At 38.4% G+C, this 20,440-nt stretch overlaps 1 protein-coding gene across 3 annotated transcripts in view; it reads left to right on the top strand.

Annotated features, from left to right (window-relative positions):
* CHRDL1 (chordin like 1) overlaps nt 1-20,440 on the top strand; it is a 120,423-nt gene that overhangs the window by 70,694 nt on the left and 29,289 nt on the right. For 2 of the 3 annotated variants that reach the window (XM_087813679.1, XM_016198239.2), the window contains 2 exons: nt 2,217-2,359; nt 3,876-3,969. In XM_087813679.1, the coding sequence (XP_087669805.1) occupies nt 2,217-2,359; nt 3,876-3,969 (237 nt within the window). Of the gene's footprint in view, nt 1-2,213; nt 2,360-3,875; nt 3,970-20,440 lie in introns of all 3 variants that reach the window. The other variant, XM_016198234.2, reaches the window with a different exon arrangement.

Genomic DNA, 20,440 nt, shown 5'->3' on the forward strand with positions numbered 1-20,440 from the left:
GCGTCAATTAGTATGAATTAAATTATTTCTAGGAGCTAAGGCTGCTTCTTTTTAAGGAAAAATTAAAGAACTTCTTTTGTTTCCTGTAAAGGGACATTAATAAGCAGTTAACATGCAAGGGGTGAGTTACTCAGAAATTGAAGCTAGATAAATTTATATAGCAAAGTATAAAATTGAGTTAGTCCCAGAATCACTGAAGCCAAAGAAAGTGCAATATCAGTTTTCTGGGCATTTTTAGGCCAAAACATTCTAGAAGGACAAGACAGCCTTCATGTCCTGTTGGTTTTGGTTTTTAAATTAAATGGTCCCTTCCTTGTTACAGGTTTGATATGATTGTCATCCTCTTTGATAGTGGCTAGGAAGGAAGATTCTAGAATCAATCAGACATCAGTTCAGATCCTGGCACTACAACTTGCAAGTTGTGTGACCTGGGGCAAGTCAATTAATTTCTTAAGCCTACTTTCCTCATCAGCAAAATGGGACAATCATAATGTCTGCATGAGAATATTATTTGTAAGAACCAATAAAATAATGTATGGAAAACCACTCACTATTGTATATGGCATATTAATTTAAGCTCAATAAGTGTTAGCTATTGAATTATTATTATTATTATTATTATTATTATTATTATTATTATCCTTTATCATTTTCACCTACATCCTGAGCATAATTACATTCTGTATTTTTTAACAGTTGTATTGAGATATAATTTACCTATAAGATGGACTCATTTTCACTATAATTTTGACTAATGGGAAAGAAAGGATGTTTAACTCTCAAAACCTTCTGCTAATGAAACACAGCTCCCCTGATTTCTCTCCTTCCATAACCTGAAGCAGGCATTTTCCAAGCTCTGTTTGTATCTATTATTAATTTACACCTCAATGAGTAGTTTAATCTAGGGACTTTTTCACTGTTTTGTGTGTGTGTGTGTGTGTGTGTGTGTGTGTGTGTGTGTGTTTGTATTCACATGCACCATGCACTTTAAGGAAGCCCAGTGAAAAGACTTTTTGAGAATGCTCACTTAGAGTCAACTCACCAAGTGCATTGACTTTTTGCTACATGACAGTCCTAACTAGACTCCATGGAGAAAAGAGACATGTAAGGCAGAGTCCCAGTTCTCAAAAAACAATACATACACATGTATACATATATTGATAGAAAGAAAGATGGAATTTGAGGTCAGGAGATCATATTTCAATTCCTTTTTTCATCATTCACTAGTTTGGTGACTTCAGATAAGCCTTTCAACCTCAGAAACTTGTTGCCCTCAAATGAAAAATGAAGATAAGAATCTGCCTTTCTTGATTGACAAGATTATTATGAGGCTCCATTGTAATAACGTATGTGAAATCTCTTTGTAAATTGCTAGCTAGGTGACTATAATTCACAAATATGAGTTACAATGATATTGTGCCAGATTATGTTCTTCAGACATCAGACACCTTGAAAGATCTGGATTGTGGGTTGAAGCTATTAGGGAATGCTTCCTGGAGGAAAAGGAACTTTTACTGAGCCTTCAAAATTAGATTGGACTTCAATAGGCAGAAAAGAGTGGAAGGGAGGGTGTAATTTTGGTGGAGGGATTAAAAATAACCAAAGACTCTAGAGGCTAGAACAAGTATTCAAGCACATACCAAGTGATATAAAACATGGGAAGGGATAAAGTTACCAGGGTAATTATAATATATGGTTTTTCTTCTGAAAGGACTCCCTCCTTCTAGGCAAATTAATACCTTATTCTTTTAGATTTGTTAGCTCCATCAAGGCAGGGTCTTTGTCCTTCTAGTACCTATCACAGAGAGTAGTTGCTCAATAAATATTCAACAAATAAAAAAATGGATGATGGTCATGTCAGTTGCTACTCTGGCTGCTTTAATATAGGCATACCTCAGAGTTATTGCGAGACTGGTTTCACACCACCTCAATAAAGCAAGTATCACAATAAAGCAAGTTGTAATCTTTTCTCGAGTGGAGAGTCTTGCCTTCGATTTGTAAAAACAAACCAAAAAAAAATCAACACATATGAAGTGCAATAAAGTGAAGTAGAATAAAGCGAGGTGTGTCTGTATTTTTTGTCATCAGCCACTGAATTAGGGACTATTTTTTAACTCCCTCTAGGTGGCACATTCCCCATCTACTGTTAAGATTTATGAATTTTTTTGCAATGATGCTGATACTTGATATGGTTTTTCTCCATCCTGTCCCAGGAGACTCCTTACCCCCAGTGAACAATAAAGTGACCAGCAAGTCATGTGAGTACAATGGAACCACTTACCAACATGGTGAGCTGTTCATGGCTGAAGGACTCTTTCAGAATCGGCAACCCAATCAATGCACTCAGTGCAGCTGTTCGGTAAGACCCTGCATCATAATGTCCCTGCTAGTTTCTACCCAAATAAGAGAGCTTCCTCTGTACTTATTCCTTTGGTTTGAGCCTACATGTAGGCGTTTGAATGGAAGATGAAGTGCATTTAAATCATAGCATCCTTGCCAATCCAAACTCCCTGATTTCATCCACCCTGAATAACTGTTGGAGAGGTCAGACCCAGTCATATCCTGGTCTTAAGTCTTTAGGACTGCTTAAATGGACTGTGATGAGCTGGTGGTCTTGATACACACTTTTTAAAAAAACAATAGTTATACCACTAGAGCCTTCATCTGAAGAACTCAATTATTTGAAGCTCTGGGGATGCTATATGTATAAAAGCCACTGACACCATCTAGGGCTACTCAGTGCAGTTCACAAGAAAATGGGGAACCTCTTGGTTTCATCTCTGAAGTATTCTATTAACCAGTTCATCCCTGGTCCTCTGCAATGAGAACTTTCTTGACAAAACATGATTGATCCTGTGACATTACTTGTCAAAAGAATGTGTATACTTTAGCAGTAAAGTATACTGATTATATCTTCATCTAACTGTGCAGTCCAAAGAATAAAATAGAGCCAGAAAATGGAGTAAAATGGGTATTTAAACTGAAGTGTGAGAGAATGAAGTTAGATGTAGAAACAACTGTTTTTCCTCTAAGGGGCATTTAACTTCGGATTGCCAAGGGTGACTATAATTCACAGATATGAGTTACAGTGATTTTCAAGTGCTAGATTGTGGGTTTCAGACATCAGACGCCTTGAAAGATCCAGATCATGGGCTGGATCTAAAAACTCCATAGGGATTTTCAGTAAAAATATAGTATCTCAGTAGTTTGGGATAATTTGGTTGTGGTCTTGCCTTCCTGACCTTTCAGAAACCCTTCTAGCCCCGAATTATATGCTTCTAAGAACTAAGGAAAGGCTTAAGAAATAATGTTTGGAACAGAGAACTTTAGGTAATGGAGATTATGCAAAGACAGACATAACAGCAAGTAAATTTGATCCTCTCCTTTGTCTCATTCTGGACTGAACTGTCAATTCAGATCATTTGTATAGTTTTGTATTGCCCCAGAGAACTTGTCTCCTAGGTTTGGAAAGGAGGCTAGTGAGAGTTACAAAAGGTGGCTATCAAGCAAATCCACATTCTCTGAAATCTCCAACATCCAGCTGAGGTATGATGGGGGCCAAGAGATACAATGAACAGAAGACAGAAGAACAAGACTGTATTTGGTGGTTCAGAGGCCCATGGCAGTCCTCACACTGACCACTTTGTGCCATCTTAGACCAGGATGCACAAAGAGAATTGACAACTCTTATGTGACTTAGTCTTTGGTGTGGTAAACTAGTAAATAGAACAAAATAATGCCTAGTAAAATTTAGGAAGTACCTAGAACAGACTGTGGGAGAGCAGTGGGGAAGGACATGCCATGTTTTGAACCTCTTCTCATCCCAGGTAACTAGCTAAGCCTCCTTCTGCTTTAATTCTGTTTCTTCTTGGCAGGAGGGAAATGTGTACTGTGGTCTCAAGACTTGTCCCAAATTAAGCTGTGCATTCCCAGTCTCTGTTCCGGATTCCTGCTGCCGGGTATGTAGAGGTAGGTATCTCATATCCCAAGACCCATGGTGCTTGCTGCCAATCTGAATAGCAAGACTTAGAAGAGAGGAAAATATCTGCCCATTGTCTTAGGGAAAGTGAATTTTCTATGGTAGCCTTAGTTTGCAGGGATGCTTTCATACACAAAAGGAAAAAATAAATAAAAGCATTGATTTTAAGGGCTACCACTTGAAAGAAACTATACAGGAGTGTCAGGAGGCAAGGTAGGAGTCATCTACTGTGAAAGCAAATGTCTTTATCTCTCTTTCCTTAATCCCTTCTAGTTTAGCCCCCAAGATATTGAATTGTACAACACAAGCCATTTCCATGCACAGCCTTAAAAGACAGAATGGGCCTTGCAAAGCATTGACATGACCATTTTGAAGACTGTGCAGGGCAATTTTGTATATATTTATAAAATCCCATGGTAGGATTGTGATAAACTCAATAAAAGCAAAATGTAAAACATATTTTTCTCAAATTATATCTAAAATGGAATCTTCATTTTCTCAAGCCAGTTTTTTCTTTCTTTGGCTTCCATTGATTTGATATTGAATGACACCACTTTTTATCCTAGGTTCCTAAGATCAAACATAACCACCATTAATTTCTACTTTATTACTTCTTCTCAAATTACCACATCTATTAGCAGTTCTATTGCCCTCCCTTTCCCTGCTTTCTCTATGAAAGTATCCTAATGTTGTCTTCTTCCTTTCCATCCAATCAACATATTTATTGAGCATGCACTGTATGCTATATGCTCAGTATGGTGCTAGAAGCTGGATACATATTGTTGAGCATAATAGACATACAGGGCACCTGCCATACTCTATAGCATCTTTATATGAATTACAAAAGGGATCCCCTTACCTAAGATACTTTGCTGCCATTTGCCAGAAAATCCTTGTGAATACACCACTCAGCTGCGACACCCTTTTGGAGTACACAACCTGTAAAACTGTATCTGGCATGTATAGCAGCAAAGATATGTTCTTCACTCCTATGGAACTCACATTCTACCAGAGAAAACAAATAATGCACAAAAAGTAAATAAATATCTAAATATGAACAGTTTAAGTACAGTTGGTCCTCCATATCCATAGGTTAGGCATCTGCAGGTTCAGCCAACTACAGATTTAAATATTTGGAGGAAAAAACAACCAGAAGGTTTCCAAAATCAAAATTTGAATTCTCCATGTACTGAGCACTATGCTGAACCCACATGAATGAAGTGGTGTATAGGCATACCGTGCTGTAGCCTGTAGGTAAATATGGGTTATATGCAAATACACAATTTTATATGAGCGACTTGAGCATTCTCAGATATAGGTATCTGCTGGTGGAGAATCCTGAACCAACCCTCTGGGGATACTGAGGGACAACTGTACTATGAAGGAAATAAAAAAGGACTGATATAGAAAATAAGAGGTGAGGGCATTTAGGTTGAGTGATTGGGAAGGCCTCTGTGAGATAACATTTAAGCTCAGACTTAAAAGATGAAAAGGAGCCATCCATGCAAACATCCTGAGGGTAGATCATTCTAAGCAGAAAGAAAAGCAAGTTTAAAAGCCTCGACAGAGAAGAGCTTAGAGTATTCAAGGAATCTAAGGATAAGTGAGGCTGGAATATAGTGTTTGTGGTCAAAATTGGCATGAGATGAAGCTTGAGAGGTGAATAGGAATCAGACTATGCAGGATATTCAAGGCCATAGGGAGGAGTTCGGATTTCAGTTTTTAAGTGCATTGGGAAGCCATTGAGAGGTTGTATACAGGGGCATGACATGATGCAGTTATGTCTTTAAAGATCTCACCGGTTGTTGTGTCCAGACTAGATTGGAGGGAGGCTCAATAAAGCAAGTGGAGAGACCAAGAAGAAGGTGAGTCGGGTAGTCTCACTAGTGTGGAAGGGCAGATGTCTAGTCTGGGGGCACAGTACTAAGTAATGGTTCAAATGGAGCCTCTGGAGCCAGGCTGCCTTGGGTCTCATCCCAACCCTGCTACTATCTAGCTGGGTGATTATGAGAAATGTACTCAAGCTCTCTAACAATATTTAAAGTGAGGGTAATGTTAACACCTGCCTCCAAATGGTTGTGAGGTTTAAGTGAGATAATGCAGGAAGAAGACTTAGCACAGTGTCTTGCATATAATGCAAATTTGGTTAAAAAAAAAAAAAATTAAAAGGACAAATTTGAAATATATTTAGAGCATTGATTCTCAACCATGTGTACATATTGGAATTACCTTGGTAAATTTATGTCCAGTCCTGGGGGGTGGGTGTGACAGAGATAATTCCAGTGTGCAGCCAAGGTTGAGAAAAACTGAAAGGGAATCCTATAATTTTATAGGATTTGCTGGTAGGGAATGAACATACATTACTGCCAGCTTAATTTTCCCAAAAGATAGCCTTAACCATGATATACCCCTGCTCAAAAGTCTTTATGCTAACACATATACTTAACTATATTCCAGTCACCGTTCTAAGCACTTTACAAATATGAACTCATTTAATCCTATGATCCTCATTTTATAGATAATGAAACTGAAGCAAAGAGAGCTTAAAATCTTGTTCAAGGTGTCATACATAGTTATTACAATATTACTTACTATATTCCCTATGTTGTACTTTACATCCCCATGACTATTTTGTAACTACCAATTTTTACTTCTTAATCCCTTCACCTTTTTCACTATGTATGGTGTCAGGTAGATACTGGAAATATTGGGAGGAACACTGTAAAGTATGTGATTGTCTAACCACTATACTGTACACCTGAAACTAATACAAAATCATATTGAGCCCGGCCAGGCATGGTTCAGTGGTTGAACATCGACCTAGGATCCAGGCAATTGGGGTTCGATTCCAGGTCAGGGCACATGCCTGGGTTGCGGGCTTGATCAATGACTCTCTCATCATTGATGTTTCTATCTCTCTCTCCCTCTCCTTTCCTCTCTCTGAAATCAATCAATAATAATAATAATAATAATAATAATAATAATAATAATATTGAATGTAAACTATAATTAAAAGAAATTTTTTATTTTTTAAAAAAAACCTTGTCCAAGGTCATGTAGCTAGTGAATCAAGGAACTAAGATTTGGACCCTGGAAGTCTGGCTCCATATTTCTGGCTCTTAACCAGCTACTGTGCCACTGGAAAGAACAGCTAACTCCCTGTTGCCAGTAGAATACAAGTCAACCCCCTGACTCTGGCACTGAAGGCCTTCTGAGCTCTAGCCTCAATGTACTTTTATAGCACCACATTGTTCCATTCATGCACCTCAGATTCCACTCACATTATTTCTGTACATTTATACTTTTGCTCTCACCTCTGCCCCTCAATATTTCTTAAACTTTAATGTCCTTCAGAATCACCTGAAGAGCTTGTTGAAATTCAGATCCTTGAGCCATATTACAAAAATTCTGATTCAGTGGCCTTGGAGTGGGGCCCCAGGGTGTGCATTTTAGCAGGCCCCGTCATCCATCTTGATGCAGGTAGTCTACAGACCACTGCTTTGAGAAACCACTCTTAAGCCCTTGTAGATGACTGGGAGTGGCCCAAAATGATAGTTCCCATCTTGTTTTAGTGCACTTAAATTGAGACTGTTGGAAGTCCAAAACCCGAGTAAGCCAATAGAAAATTAACCAATGGCAGTCTGTGACTGTTTAGAGCACTTAGTTCCAAACATATGGCAACCAATTTGGGGGTGAATGAGTGGAGGCTATTTCATGATGAGGAACTGGGAGGGAAAGGAGGTAAAATGGCTACCTAGGCAACAACTTCACATGTTTACTAAGGGTTGGAAGGAGAGAGTGTTTTTTTCTTTCTGGAAAACTCTCTCTCCACCTCTGCCTATGAAAATCCTGCCAGTCCCTCAAGACTTAGTTCAAATGCAGCCCTCTCAGATTCTAATACAAGTAATCCTCAGGTCACATTTTGATAAATACCAGCTGGAAGGTCTTTCTCTTTTCTCTGCCTTCCCAGCTCCATTTCTAATTCCTTCACCCCTAAATCCTGCTTATCCTTAAATACTTTCTCCTCCATAAACCTTTTTAAAATTTTTTATTAAAGTATAGTTGTTACACAATATTTTATTAGTTTCAGGTGATTCATACATTTATCTACCTTATGTATCTAACATAGTGATTCAACACTTATCTCCCTTATGATGTGATCACCATGATAAGTCTAGTAATAATCAGTCACTGTGCAAAGTTGTTATAATATTATTGACTATATTCTCCCTGCTATATTCCATATACCCATGATTTATTTATTTTATAACTGGAAGTTATTAATTCTGAAAATTAAGAGTAAAGCTCCCTTCTCTCTAGGACCCCTCAGCACCTCACCTGTGCTTCTCCAGTAGCATTTATTACCTTGTCATATTTTGTCTTTTGTTATTTGTGCCTATGTCTTATCATCCCTACCAATGTGTAAGCTCATTAACTGAGAAACTATCTATGGTTCATCTTTTTTTTTCTCCCACTATGTTTGGCACAGAGTAGATGCTTTTTGAATGAATGTACAGTAGCTGGGAAACATTGCCAGAAAGTTAGCTATGGTTTGAATTAGATGCCATTAAATATGATTTTATTGTTGTGCTTTCATCCTCTGAATTACTGATTGACTGTGGTAGATTGTAGTGACTATACATTGGTTCATGTTCAATAAGGAATTACCTGGTGAGAAATCCAACATGGTGGCAGACTGAGTGGAAGCTACACTGACACTCTCCCAGGATCAAGCTGGAATTAAAAGTAAAATACAGAAAAACCATTCTGAATAATCAACTGCAACTGAAGACTAGCTGGAGAGCACCCTCATAACCAAGGACAAAAAGTGGAGACCGCATAGAGACTGGTAGAAAGTGCGGAGGTGCAAGAGGGCTGGCTGAAAGTCCGGAGGGATATCTCAACTATTGGGGGTTCCCACTGAGGACTCTGAGATCTAAACCCCAAGTTGGGCTGCTCAACTCAGAGTACCAGAACTGAGAAAGTTACCCATATAACATCTGACTGTGAAAAGCAGCAGGGTTTCTGTCTGCTAGGCAGAGAGGCTAGAAATGCAGGCACCCTCTTAAAGGGCCAATGCATAAAGTTTTGTGTGTAGTCACTCACTTTGGGCTCCAGAGGAGGCATAGTGGACTAGAGCAGTGTGAGGAGAATCCAGGGGGGTTGGATGGGGGAATAGATTTCACAGGGTACCCATCTGGACCCCGGTGCTGAGTCATTCTCCCATATGGCAGAGGACCTCTTTCTCAGGCAGACATTTACCTTCTAAGCAGCTTTTGCCTGGGGGTGGGGGGAAATTGCCTCACCCTGCTGGAAAATCTCTGGCCCCACCCTGTGGAGTTTTTACAGCCTGAGGCTCATTAAGAGACTGAATAACAGCCTCTGGGTGCCTTGAATCTTTGCCTGATTTGCTTCTGGACCCAGGGTTTGGAAAAGCAGACATTGGTGCACATTTTGGTCCTGTTTAAACACACCTAGCCCCAGCAGAGGAAACCAGAAGCTATGGAATGTGAAAAACTTCAAACAGGGCACTCAAGGCCAGTCAAAAACAGCGTCTGACTTGGCCTGCAGCAGAGACCATCCAAAAGACTGGGAGTCCTAGCAGATCTTCCTAATACATAGAAACAAATCCAAACAGGGAGCCAAAATGGGGAGACAAAAAAACAAGCCCCAAATGAAAGAACAAAAGAATTGTCCAGAAGAAGAGCTAAATGAAATGGAGATAAGCACTCTATCAGATATAGAGTTCAGAATAATGATCATAAAGATGCTCAACAGCATGAAAAAAGATACAGAAACTATGAAGGAAATTAAGAATGACATAATAGAAATAAAAAAATTAGAAGGAATAAACAGTAGATTGGGGGAAGCTGAGGATCAGATCAGTGAATTAGAAGACAGGGTAGAAAAAGTCACTCAATCAGAGATCCAAAAAGAAAAACAATTAAAAAACAGGAGGACAGTTTAAGAGAGCTGTGAGACAACATGAAACATAACAATATTGACATCATAGGAGTACCAGAAGAGGTTGAAAGTAACCAAGGGCTAGGGAAGCTGTTTGAAGAAATAATGGCAGAAAATTTCCCTAACCTGGTGAAGAAAAGTCACACAAGTTTAGGAGGCACAGAGTCTTAAGCAAGAAGAACCCAAAGAAGCCCACGCCCCGACACATCATAATTCAAATGCCAAATTTAAAGACAAAGAAAGACTATTAAAGCCAGCTAGAGAAAAGCAATGTGTTACCGACAAAGGAGCTCCCATAAGGCTGTCAGTTGATTTCTCATCAGAAACTCTACAGGCCAGAAGGGAATGGCATGAAGGTTTTAAGGTAATGCAAAACAAGGATCTGAAACCAAGACTACTCTATCCAGCAAGGTTATCATTCAAAATAGATGGTGAATTACAGAACCTTCTAGACAAAAAAAAAAGCTAAAGGAATTTATCACTACCAAACCAGCATTGCAAGCAATGTTAAAAGGACTGCTGTAATAAGAGGTTGAAATAGAGAGAATGAGAAACATTGGCATGAAGAAATAAAATGGCAATAGGTAAGTACCTCTCAATAATAACCTTAAATATAAATGAATTTAAATATCCTAATCAAAAGGCATAAGGCAGCTGAATGGATAAGAAAACAAGACCCAAATATATGCTGTCTACAAGAGACTCACCTCAGAACAAAAGACTCACACAGGCTGGAGAGAAAAAAAAAAAACTTCTGGAGGACCTTAAAGGAGAGATTGGCAGCAATACAGTCATAGTTGGGGACTTTAACACCCCACTTACTTTATTGGGTAGATCGTCCAGACAAAAAATCAACAAGGAAACAGTGACTGTAAATGACACACTAGATCACATGGATTTAAATGACATTTACAAAACATTTCACCCCAAAGCTGCAGAAAATACGTTCTTCTCCAGTGCACATGGAACATTCTTAAAGACAGACTACATGTTAGGACACAAAAGAAGTCTCTAGAAGTTCAAGAAGATTGAAATCATTTCAAGCAACTTCTCAGGGATTTACACAATGGAATACTATGCAGCTGCAAAAACGAAGGATCCTTTACCCTTTGAGACAGCATGGTGGGACCTGGAGAGTATTATGCTATGCATAATAAGCTAGTAAAAGAAAGACAAGTGTCACGTGACCTTTCTCATATGTGGAATCTAATGAACAAAATAAACTGATGTACAAAATAGATCCAGAGATATAGAAGCATAGAACAGACTGATGAATCCCAGAGGGAAGTGGGTGAGTGGGTGGGGAGAGATTAATATAAGAATTTATATACATATAAGCATTACCCATGGACACAGACAATAATCGGGTGAAAGCCTGGGGGAGGGGTACACGGGGGAGGTGACATTTGTAATACTTTCAACAATAAAGATAAATTAAAAAAAAAAGAAATTACTTGGTATCATTTCTGATCCCAGTGTTGTTGTTTTTTCTGCATCTCACTTAAAAATTTTATAGCTAATATTTCTTTTTTAAAGAAATGACTTTATTCTGAGTATCAGTATATGTTCATCCCTTTTAATATGCTTCTTGTAGCAGCACTCACAAGTCAATATGGATTTACTTGTGGCCTAATTTGATTTATGCTTCAATAAGGCCCTGGATATTTTGTAACCTGTTTCTAAAGTGTGTGTACTGTACCTCAGTACAGTTATTACATTTCAGCCAGGGAAGATGGGTACTTTACTCCTCGCCTCTTTTTCCAATCCTTCCCTCAACTTAATTTGAGTCTGCTCCAAAGGGAAGAGAGTCCATACTGAGCAGAGATATATACGTGGTTGCTAATATAACCAGCTAGTTGCTATAATCCATTTCTTAAGCTGAGATTTTTTTTTTTTTTTTTTTGAGAATAGGACATATGAAATCTAAACTGAAGAACAATTAATAAAAGAATGGAAACTGCAAAAATACATATTACTGCATCTGAGAGGCAATGTAGTGCAAAGGACATAGCTCTGAAGCCAGGTCGACATAGATTTGACATAGCAGAGCCACCACCTACTAGAGATGTTACCTTGGGCAAGCTACTTTACTACTCAGAACCTCGGCTTTCTCAGCTAAGAAAATGGAGATTATAATATCTGTGATCCATGGAAAGGTTGTAAAAATTAACTGAGATGACACAGAGTGCTAATAGATGGTCTGGTACGGAGTTACTGCTTAATAAGTGATAATTATTCTATGAAATAGAATATGTACTTATTACATTTAATACATTTGTTTTTAAATATATTTACTATATTTATTACCCTGGGGTTAAGTAGAATTGCACCTTCTTTATCTCCAGTAGTTTTGCCTTTTTATTTGCTTAATTTCCATATACAGATTTTTTTTTTCTAGTCCTTGTGTAACAGATCTTGGAACTAATCATCTTCTCAACAGTTCTCTTGTCACAATTTAAATCATGTCCTTAGAAGCAACAGATAAAAGCTGTTATTACTAGTTATGTATTGCCCCTTCACATGGTTGACAGTTCATTAAATCCTTTCTTTGCCAGCCTAAATAAAGCATTCTCTTACATCTTTCCCTATAAAGACTAAATCCTACAGTTTCATAAAATTGATGCCTTTTCTCTGCCTTTAATATCTTTGCATCTTTCAGTTGTATATGTGATTGAGTCTCCTTTGAAGTTTTAATTTTTAAAGCACCTAGTTATTTTTTTTCTGTTGAAATGGTGTTTTTACAAAGGTATATCTTGTATAAGCATATTACTCATACGGGAGTGAATCTAGACACACTTCTCCTCTATGCTGGTCATTCTAATTGCAGACAAAATACTGCAGAAGAAATAACCTTTTAAGTGATGAAATTGCAAACCTTAATATAAAGGGCCTTATTGAAACCGGCTTTCTGCACTGTCACCAAACACTAATGGATGCCGTTCTTCCTGGGTCAGACAGCAATATTAGCCACAGATTGAATCTCAACCCCAGTTGTTTAAACATGTCTTTGAGGCTAGGACAGTCAGGAGAGTGTTGGCAGGGTGTATGTCATTGCTGGCACTTCAGCAAACCTCATCTGGAATAGAAGTGTAGCACAAACAGCCACTGGAACCTTAAGGAAAACTTTATCAGGAGGAAACATCTCTTCAGAGATTGTATGGCTGCCACATTCTGGGCAGGCAGGCCTCAAACCCAAACCCACACTTAGCTTCCCTCTACCGTTTATCATTTCTGCTTCCTGTCTCTTGTTTATCTTGCCAAAACAAAGGGAAAGGCTATATATTTGGACTCTAGACAAGGGAGAGGTCTTCAGGGTAGGCTACGGGCTGTATTGAGAGCCAAGCTTGTGTTTGGTGGATGGTGTACATGTGTAGCACCTACTATGTGCCATGCAGTGGTTGAAGGACTTAGATGTATAATAACTCATTTGATCTTCACAATAAAGTAGAAACAATTATTATCCACATTTTATAGATGAGGAAACTAAGAGAAGTTCAAGTGATTTGCCCAAGAATACATGTTAGTAAGTGGCAGAGCCAGAATTTAAAACTTTTCAGCCTGGTTCTAGAGTCCCAAATTCTTACAATACCTGGTAGAAGCCATTCATAGGGATGTGACAAGGGCCTCTCCTAGTGAAGAGAAGTGAAGGGGGAGAGAGGACGTGTGTGGCACACTGGCATAAGCAGATAATTTTAAGATCACTCTATCCATCTTTCCCCATCAAAGCCTCCAACTGCCCACTCCTAACTATAGGGGAATACCTTTCCCTTTTTCTAGGCTTAAAGATGCCTGAATGTAAATATCTACCTTCTTTCGTTCAGCAAACATTTGTCAAGGATCCACTAAGCACCTGGCACTGTTCTGGTGATGGATATACAGTGGTGAACCAAACACATGAAACCTGCCCTGGCAGAGTTTAAAGGGGAAGACAGATATTTATCAAATAATAACACATGTAAATATAAAATTGCAACTGTACCACACGATAAAAAGAAAAATGTTATAAAAGCCAGTCATTGAGAGGGGTCTACCTAGTCAAGGAGGTGAAGGAAGACTCCTAGGAATCTTTCTAGCCTCAATTCACACTACATACATCTTCGATTTCTGTACCCCAGGGTAAGGGAGGACTTACTTCCTTAACTTTTGAGTCATTCCTATTTGTCCTATCCTCCCAGGATCCCTAATTTTTTATTATACCATGAAATTAGTCACCTCATCCTGTAAGAGTGTCTATAATGTTCTGTCATTGTACATGCTGCACAATACTCTAGCTTTTTCTTCTTAAGGAACTCCTTGATCGTGTCGGCCAGTGCCTAGCATTTCTTGCCATATTATCCAATCATAGCTCACCAGCTATTTGTTTAAAAATTCTTATTTTTCAATTATAGTTGACATAAAATATTACATTAGTTGCAGGTGTGCAATATAGTAATTAAACATTTATTTAACTTACAAAGTGATTGCCCCAGTAAGTCTAGTGCCCATCTGACACCATACATAGTTATTACAATACTACTGACTATATTCCCTATGCTGTGCTTTACATCCCCATGACTGTTTTTAAAACTGGCAACATGGATGGGCCTAGAGGATATTATTCTAACTGAAATAAGTCTTCAGCTTGTTTTTAAAGTCCCTCTGTAAAACAACCTGACACCTCTTTCACCTACTACTCATCCTCAGGTCTCTGACACCAACACACACATCTTCTCCTCTAGGCTGGCTATTCTCTTTGTCCTATAATACCTTAAGCTCTTTCCATCTTCACTCCTGTTATGTGCCTGTCTTAACTCTTACTCCCCACAAGCTTGAACTAGCTTCTCTCCTCTCTTTTACCAATTAGGATCCTACCCATTTTTTTTTTTTTTAAATATATCTTTATTGATTTCAGAGGGAAGAAAGGAGAGGGAGAGAGAGAGATAGAAACATCAATGATGAGAGAGTCACTGATTGGCTGCCTCCTGCACACCCTCGACTGGGGATCCAGCCCACAACCCGGGCATGTGCCCTGACCGGGAATGGAACCCTGATCGCCTGGATCCTAGGTCGACGCTCAACTGCTGAGCCACGCCCGACCGGGCAGGATCCTACCCATTTTTCAGAAGCATAAGTGAAGTCACACCTCTTCTAAACAGTTCTGCCTAATTAACCTAGTCCTCATTGATCTCCTTCCTTGACTATTTTTAGTGCTTACTCTGGTTAGTAGCATTTTAAAATATTTTTTTGTATTGTTTATTGTTTCATGGGATTTGGTTCCTCAAGTGGGAAGCTCTATAAGTAAAGGACTATCTTCATCTTCCTCTGTTTCCCCTCCTAGTATTAAGCATATCTTTTGTAATGGATTTATTTTTTAAAAAGGAGAGCCACAGTTATAAAAACCTCTTGACTGTGCCACAAGTGCAGTCCTGGCTAGGGAGGCAGGAGAAATGACTGAACTTACAACTTACTCAACCCAAGCTCATTTATCCAACAGATCTCTAATGAGCCCAAGAAGAAAACTGAATCTATTTTATGAAATTGAGATATTATGCTAACTCCTTCAAGGTAACTAAAACTAGAAGAAACTATTTAAAATCAGTTTGTCAGTGTTCATGACAACTGCCGTGATACCTAAGACTCTTGATTTGTCTTTCAAAAAGCAGCAAAGTTACACATCAAATGCCATCTTGACTGGGACCCAGAGATCTTGAGGTAAATGGTGTGTGAGATATTTCTTCTCTTTACATCATAAAAATCTACCAACGTTTTCAAAATTTTTCAAAATTAAAGAAACTGGAGAAAATAACAGCAAAGTCAAATATAGATCCTCACATATCAATCTAGAGTTGTTTTTGTTCTTGCCCACATTTTCTGCAGAAACACTACTATTTCCTGGTCATAATGATAGGAAAAAAATAAGGAATGTTACTTAAAAATTAACTTAATAATTTTTGAGATGTATGCTCTCACTTAAACTTCAAAATGTATTGAAATATTGTGATCTTTTCATAGCTATAAAAGTCTGGCTGCCAATGGTAATCCATTTTCAAAACTGAATCATTCATGTTCATGAAGATGAGATCATCTTAGAGATTTTCCATCCTTGCTTACCTCTCCTATTCAGATTGTTTTTGTTCTCTCTCTATCCCTTGCACTCAGAATTCATCTTAACATGCTTACTAACTGTGCCAGGACTCCCACCCCTCTAAAGTCATCATGTTCCTTCTTGGCATGTCTCTTATGTCTAGAATGTTTCTCCTTCGACAGAGATCCCTTCAGACAGTGCATGAAACAGCATTGACTTTCATATTGAGCTTAACAAATTAATAGCAATGATTCCTAATTGGCCATCTGGGATATCCTGTCAAGGTCAATAATGTCCAGTCCTTTTGTGGGGTTGGAGGGTTTTTTATGTGTATATGAGTCTGGTTCTACATTAAAAATAAGGAATTCTCAGTGGAGCATTTCAGAGCAATTATTTCTTCATGGGTGGTTAAAGCCACTCTTCATTCAGCCTTGTCTTTCTAACTTCTTCAAGGAATTCCATGATTGCCCAGAAACACATCACTGGATATGCACATTACTCTTATTAGAATAGTCTTCATAAGCATAGACCCCAACATTTATAGAAATTAATCTGATTTCTTGACTGATAGTATAAACAGAGGAAAAAGAAACATGAGAGAGGGGACCGATGTCAGGCAGAGGAATCATATTTGAGTATTACCTACACTACAAGTGAAAGAACTTACCAAATACAGGTCTCCATAGCCCAGGCAAAGTGGGCAGTTGATACAATTATTCAGTCAATTCAATCGAATTGCTAGAATGATTATATCCATTTTTCCTTTGGCTATTAAAACCAGACCTACATCCTCTACTCTCACAAAGTAGTCCGGTCCTCTTTGTGTAGGGCCAGGAAGCCAAAGTGGTGTTTATGGAAACAAGAAGGACCTTTAACTGACTGTTTTTCATTCCCAAATTGACCAGACAGTAAACACCAGATTATTGAGTTTCCCTTCTCTATCCTGCTTGTTCTTTTCTGTTAATGGATGTGGTAGCACAGGACTCTACCTTATTTGGGTACTTGAATTTTTACCACTTCATTTTATGACTATGTAAATTGTACTGCCTCCCAATGAAGCAGATATCTGTCCTCTTAAGCTTCAGTTTAAACCAAGAGAGAAAAGGATTTTAATTAAAATGTAAACTTCTTTTCTAAAAGGATAAAAATAAGAAAAGGACTTAACATAATTATGAAAGAATCTAAGGCAGTTCTGAAGTATGAGCTGAAGGAATCTTTGCAGACTTTTGTTTGTTTGTTTGTTTTTGGTATCTTCAGGACCCTGGCTTCTGATGATTTAAAAATGAAATCATTCCCTTTCTATGTGCAAGTATACATTTTCTCTTTCAACTAGGCTTTGTTTGTTTGTTTATTTGTTTGTTTAATCCAAACCCTTTCCTTTGTCAAATGCCTAGTTCATTTGTGGGAGTCCCTTAAGTTGTATTTTCCCCATGTGAAAGCTACTTTTGAAGAGGAGGAAGAAGTTGAGAAACAGGATGGGAAGAAGAAGGACAGGAAGGCTAACACTTACATGACACTCACCATGTGCCAGACACTGTTCTAATCTTTTTGCATATACTAATTAATTTCATCCTCATAACCCTATGGGGTTGGTATTATTGTCTTCATTATAGCAATAAGGAAATCAAGGCACAATGAGGTTAATTCACTTGTCCAAAGTGACAGAGGATAGAAGGGGGGCAGAGTCGCAATTTGAACTCAGGTAGTCTGGCTCTGGGCTGTTCTCTTACCCATTACGTTATACTGCCTCTCAGCTTGGGGATGTGAAGAAACTTTGGGGATTCTATTAACTCAGAGGCTACTAGAAAGAACAGTTTGTGATGACTGTGTTCTCAGGGGTCAGATATGGTACACTTCCAGTTCTTTTCATTGGAACTACTATGGGATGCAAATAGCCCATTTCTAACTATAAACTTGGATCTATTTAGTCACATCTCCATTGAAAGAGTAGAGTGTGGGTCATGAGCACCATCTAGTTAATAGTTTATTTATTCCCTCTCCCCTGATCTCTTCCTGCAAACACATATATTCTCACAATGCATTTTTAAGTACATATTTCTGATTTTTCTGGATAAATGCTTTTGCTTGTTTTTGTTTTGTTTTAAAATATATCTGTATTGATTTCAGAGAGAGGAAAGGAGAGGGAGAGAGAGAGATAGAAACATCAATGATGAGAGAGTCAGTGATCGACTGCCTCCTGCATGCCGCCTGCTGGGGCTCTAGCCCGCAACCCGGGCATGTGCCCTGACAGGGAATCGAACTCCTATCGCCTGGATCCTAGGTCGATGCTCAACTGCAGAGCCACACCCAGCTGGGCCTGCATAAATGCTTTTGTACTCTTCTTCAAATTTGGCTTGCTACTGTTGGCAGGAAATTCCCCCTTGTCTGTGTCTTAGCATTTCTCAAGTAGATATTTTGTTAAAAATATTAAGACAGCCTAAACAAAAAAGAAATGTTTGTCCCCTTTATAAAACACTGGAGGGCTTCTTGCAACAATATACCTCATTATTTGAAGCTCGAATGACTACCAATGGAGAACCCTTATACCAGTGCTTTTTAGAGCTTCCCTCGAATTTCAGCACACTTGCTGCTTTTCAACAGAATTTGCAGAATAAGGTGTTTGGCAAAGCTCTCCCCCCCCCCCCCACGCACCCCTGAGAGCGTTTCACTTCCTCTTTCATCTCCAGCTTGGGTACTGAGTACTAGCTTTAACCTGGCCCCCCACAGAACTGATGGAGATTTTGTGATCAGTTACTTCCTCTGTGCCCTCTCTTGATTTCCCTCAAAAGACCTTTAACCATTTGCCCTGATTCTGCTGATTTCAACTTGTTTCTCTAAAAAATACAGAGATCATTTTCTCTTGTCACAGAGGTCACTTCCCCTGTCTCTGGGATTCATTTAATTTCTATTTGCCTTATGATTAGAGTGAGCATATAATTTATCATCCAAACCAAGACACTTGAAAGTGGGAAAGTCAATCCTAATAATTATGCCTGCCAGGAAAACAGGCATAAAACTGGGTTCTCCCAGATACATTGGGATATATGGGCAGTACCCTGTTAATGATGTGTGTGCTTCAGAAGTGGCCACATTCCAGTGTAGTTTTGCTGTCTGAGAATTATCTTCATGAATATCTCATAAGCTCATTGTCCATTTGAGAGGACAGGATTTACTTTTGTGACCTGCTCAAGCCACCCAAAGATTAATGGAAGCAATGGGAATTATAAACAATCTTAATTTTAGCCTAGCCCTTGACCATTTTCAAACACTTGTTCTCCCATTACCAGAAAGCCAAGCCATCCCAGCTCCATAGGGTACCACTCAGAGTATAATTGAGGTTTGAATAAACAACACATGTGGCTTTTAAGGTTAAACGAATATTGTTTGACATACAGTACAGTAGAGTTGTTTTTCATTTTGGTTTAAAAATTGGTTACAATTACATTTTGTAGCTTCTTGGAATTAACTAGAATCCATCTGTCTCCATTAGAATCATTGTTGTTTTTTTAAAGCCTTGGCTGAAAAAAGAGGCCCTCTCTCACTCTAGATAATTTGTCTAGTGAATCAGGAAAAAAACAAAACAAAGAAACAGATTTTTAAGGGTATCAGTGCCTACTTTTTTCCTTTATATATTTTGTCTCTTAAATATGTCTACATTATGATATCTAAGGTATAGTATCTAAGATTGTAAATGGACAAATTTATTTTCAGCTGTCTGACAGACCCTGCCCAGATCTAGAGAGCCTCTTATAGCTGTACAAACTGTGAACATCTAAGGAGATAATTTCATTTTAACTATGGTTCATATTAAATAGAACGAGTAAAATGTTGAAACCTTTAGCAGCTACTTATAGAACATTCCAGCTTAAAGAATGACATTTTGATGACTTTGAAAGCTTAAAGGCAACAAACATACTCGTAGTTCCTACTTGAAAATATATATACAGAAGTAATGGCTTCAATAGTTTTTAACAAAGTGAAATATTTCAAATTTAAATACACATACCTGTCTGCAAATGCTTAGGTGATTGTGAAATACTCATCTGAACTTGTGTGACAGCAGGGGTGGGGAACGTCCAGCCCACGGGCCGTATACTGCCCTTGAAATCATTTAGTCTTGCCCTGCCAGGGCAACCACAGGTGGTACTCGACATTCAATAAATTCAATTAAATGTCTGACCAAACTTAGCAAGCTAATTTTTAAGTTGATAATTTTGTATGGCTCTCGAATGATGTTATAAATATCCAAATGCCCCTTAACAGATAAAAGGTTCCCCACCCCTGTGTTACAGGGTATTAATAGTTGATTCCCATGCCTGATACCTACTTGCCTCATCGTTTGCCATGTTACCTCATTTAACAGACTATATGCTTCTATATTGCTTTGAGATTTTGACTGACTATAAGTATGATGGACCTGGAGACTATTATGC

This window comes from Miniopterus natalensis, chromosome X (genome assembly GCF_054644295.1).
Source record: "Miniopterus natalensis isolate mMinNat1 chromosome X, mMinNat1.hap1, whole genome shotgun sequence".
Lineage (NCBI taxonomy): Eukaryota > Metazoa > Chordata > Mammalia > Chiroptera > Miniopteridae > Miniopterus > Miniopterus natalensis.